The 2,090-nt window shown below is 36.6% G+C and overlaps 1 protein-coding gene across 1 annotated transcript in view; it reads left to right on the top strand.

Annotated features, from left to right (window-relative positions):
* SNX31 (sorting nexin 31) overlaps positions 1-1,691 on the top strand; it is a 61,046-nt gene extending 59,355 nt beyond the window's left edge. The window contains exon 14 of the mRNA XM_011376195.1: positions 1,599-1,691. Within this exon, the coding sequence (XP_011374497.1) occupies positions 1,599-1,691 (93 nt within the window). The remainder of the gene's footprint in view (positions 1-1,598) is intronic.
* Positions 1,692-2,090: the final 399 nt, after the last annotated feature.

Here is a 2,090-nt window from a genome sequence, read left to right as displayed (position 1 = left end):
GTAGGTCATCACTCCATCATTTAAATACATCCATTTCAGCAGCAGAGTGACATTGTAGAGCTGTGGTTCTCAACTTTGATTGCACACAGGAATCACCTAGAGATATCTGAAAACTAATGATGGCTGGGGCCTGGACACAGAATTTTTAAAAGCTCCCAAGTGGTCTAATATACAGCCAGCACTGGAATCATTATTCTAGAGCAGTGGTTCTCAAAGTGTGGTCCCTAGACCAGCAGCATCAGCATCGCTTGGGAACTTACTAGAAATTTAAATTCTCAGGCCTGAAACGTACTGGGATCAGAAACTCTGGGGCCAGCAATCTGTGTTTAGCAAACCCTCCAACTGAGTCTGATGCATGTTCAAATGTAAGAGCCACTGTCTTAGAACAACAGGCAACACAACACACAACACCACTGCAATCAACATTAATGCTAATTTGTTCATCCTCTCAGATGAGCAACAGTGCCAAAAAGGAAAATTTCTTTCATGCTCTAAGCAAGGCTATCCCACCATATTGAATTCCAACTTATTTTAGCAAACCTTTCTTTCTTTTCTTTTCCTTCATTTTATCTATCTATCTATCTATCTATCTATCTATCTATCTATCTATCTATTTATTTATTCATGCATTTATTTATTCGTTTATTTATTTATTTTTTAATCTTTTATTAAAGTATAGTTGGCATACAATAGTACATTAGTTTCAGATATGCAACACAGAGATCCAACATTTATATACCTTATAAAAAGCAAACCTTTTTATAAAGCTTATCCTGAGCAGGCACTGTTATAATTACTTTCCATACATAATTTGTTTAGTCCTCATAACAATCCAGGTATTATTATCCTTGGTTTATAGCCAAGGACCGGAAAACACACAGAAAGATTAAGTAACTTGCTCAAAGTCACACAGCTAGTAAATGGCAGAGCCAGTGTCCAAACTCAAGCCATTTATATTTGCTGTTTAACAAATAAAGTTTTTTTGTTCCTTTAACCACTCTGCTATGGGGTCTCTCTATCAAGACAAATCTCTCATAGAATAAAAAAATTTCAGCCTATCTGCCCATTGAGGTGCCCCACATTTGTTTCACCAAGGCCAAAGCATACTCTCCATGGCCCCGTCTTTGAGATTTCATAAATACTGAAAGCTGACTACTCACTCATTGAAGGTTTGTAGCAACCATAACCTCTTAAAATGTTTTAAAATAACTATTATACTTTTTAAAAATGTGTATTTGTGTGAGATGTGCACTAAAGATTTGGGGTAAAGTTAAAAATTGAAAGTCACACGGCTCTAGGAGGCAGGAAAAAACAAGAGAGAAAAAGTTCGTTTCCTGGAGACATCCACAGGCTGGAAAGGTGCTCTGGACAGGGCTACCCCGGCGTGCCAGCAGGGGGCGCTCTCAGCCCTAGCAGAGGTCCACCTACCCAAATACAGCTTCTACAGGGTATAGCCATTTAAAATAACTGTTGCTGAAACAAATGTAACTTTCTGTTGCCTTTTTAATGTTAACATCCTTGACTTTTTTATTGTTATTGTTGTTATGGAAATTATTTCCTCTCATATACATTTCTGACCTCTGTTTACTTCACAACAGAAACACTATTCTAGCTTTCTATCAAGAAAAAGCAAGATTAAGATAGCTGAAGCTGACTGCGTTTCGGAGACCATAAAGGAAGAAGGTCTTTGAAGAGAAAGTCTCACTTTTTAAAATGTCCTCCAAGGCTGTCTTGACAGTGAAAGAGATTAGGGGTTGAAAGTGGGCTTCCTACCATCAATGAAAGATATTTGACCCCTTCCCATTTTTGTGACATTAAGATGGACCATATTCATCAAGACTACTGCAAAACTTTGTTTATCTCAAGATTTAAAAAATTTTATTTTTAAATAAATTTATTTTTATTTTCAATGACTCATAAATGACAATTGGCAAATCTGAATCAATCATATGAAACTCATTCTCCCCCTCTACCCTGCAAATAGATGTTTACCTAGCTTCATGAAGTCTTTTATATGTTCTGGTTATTGTACCGGTGAAAGGCTCAGTATAAGACAGAATAAATGCATTTAAGGTTAAGTTCTAAAGACA

The sequence above is a fragment of the Pteropus vampyrus genome, unplaced genomic scaffold, assembly GCF_000151845.1.
Source record: "Pteropus vampyrus isolate Shadow unplaced genomic scaffold, Pvam_2.0 Scaffold287, whole genome shotgun sequence".
NCBI classification, from domain to species: Eukaryota; Metazoa; Chordata; class Mammalia; order Chiroptera; family Pteropodidae; genus Pteropus; species Pteropus vampyrus.
This window is presented reverse-complemented; position numbering and strand designations above follow the sequence as displayed.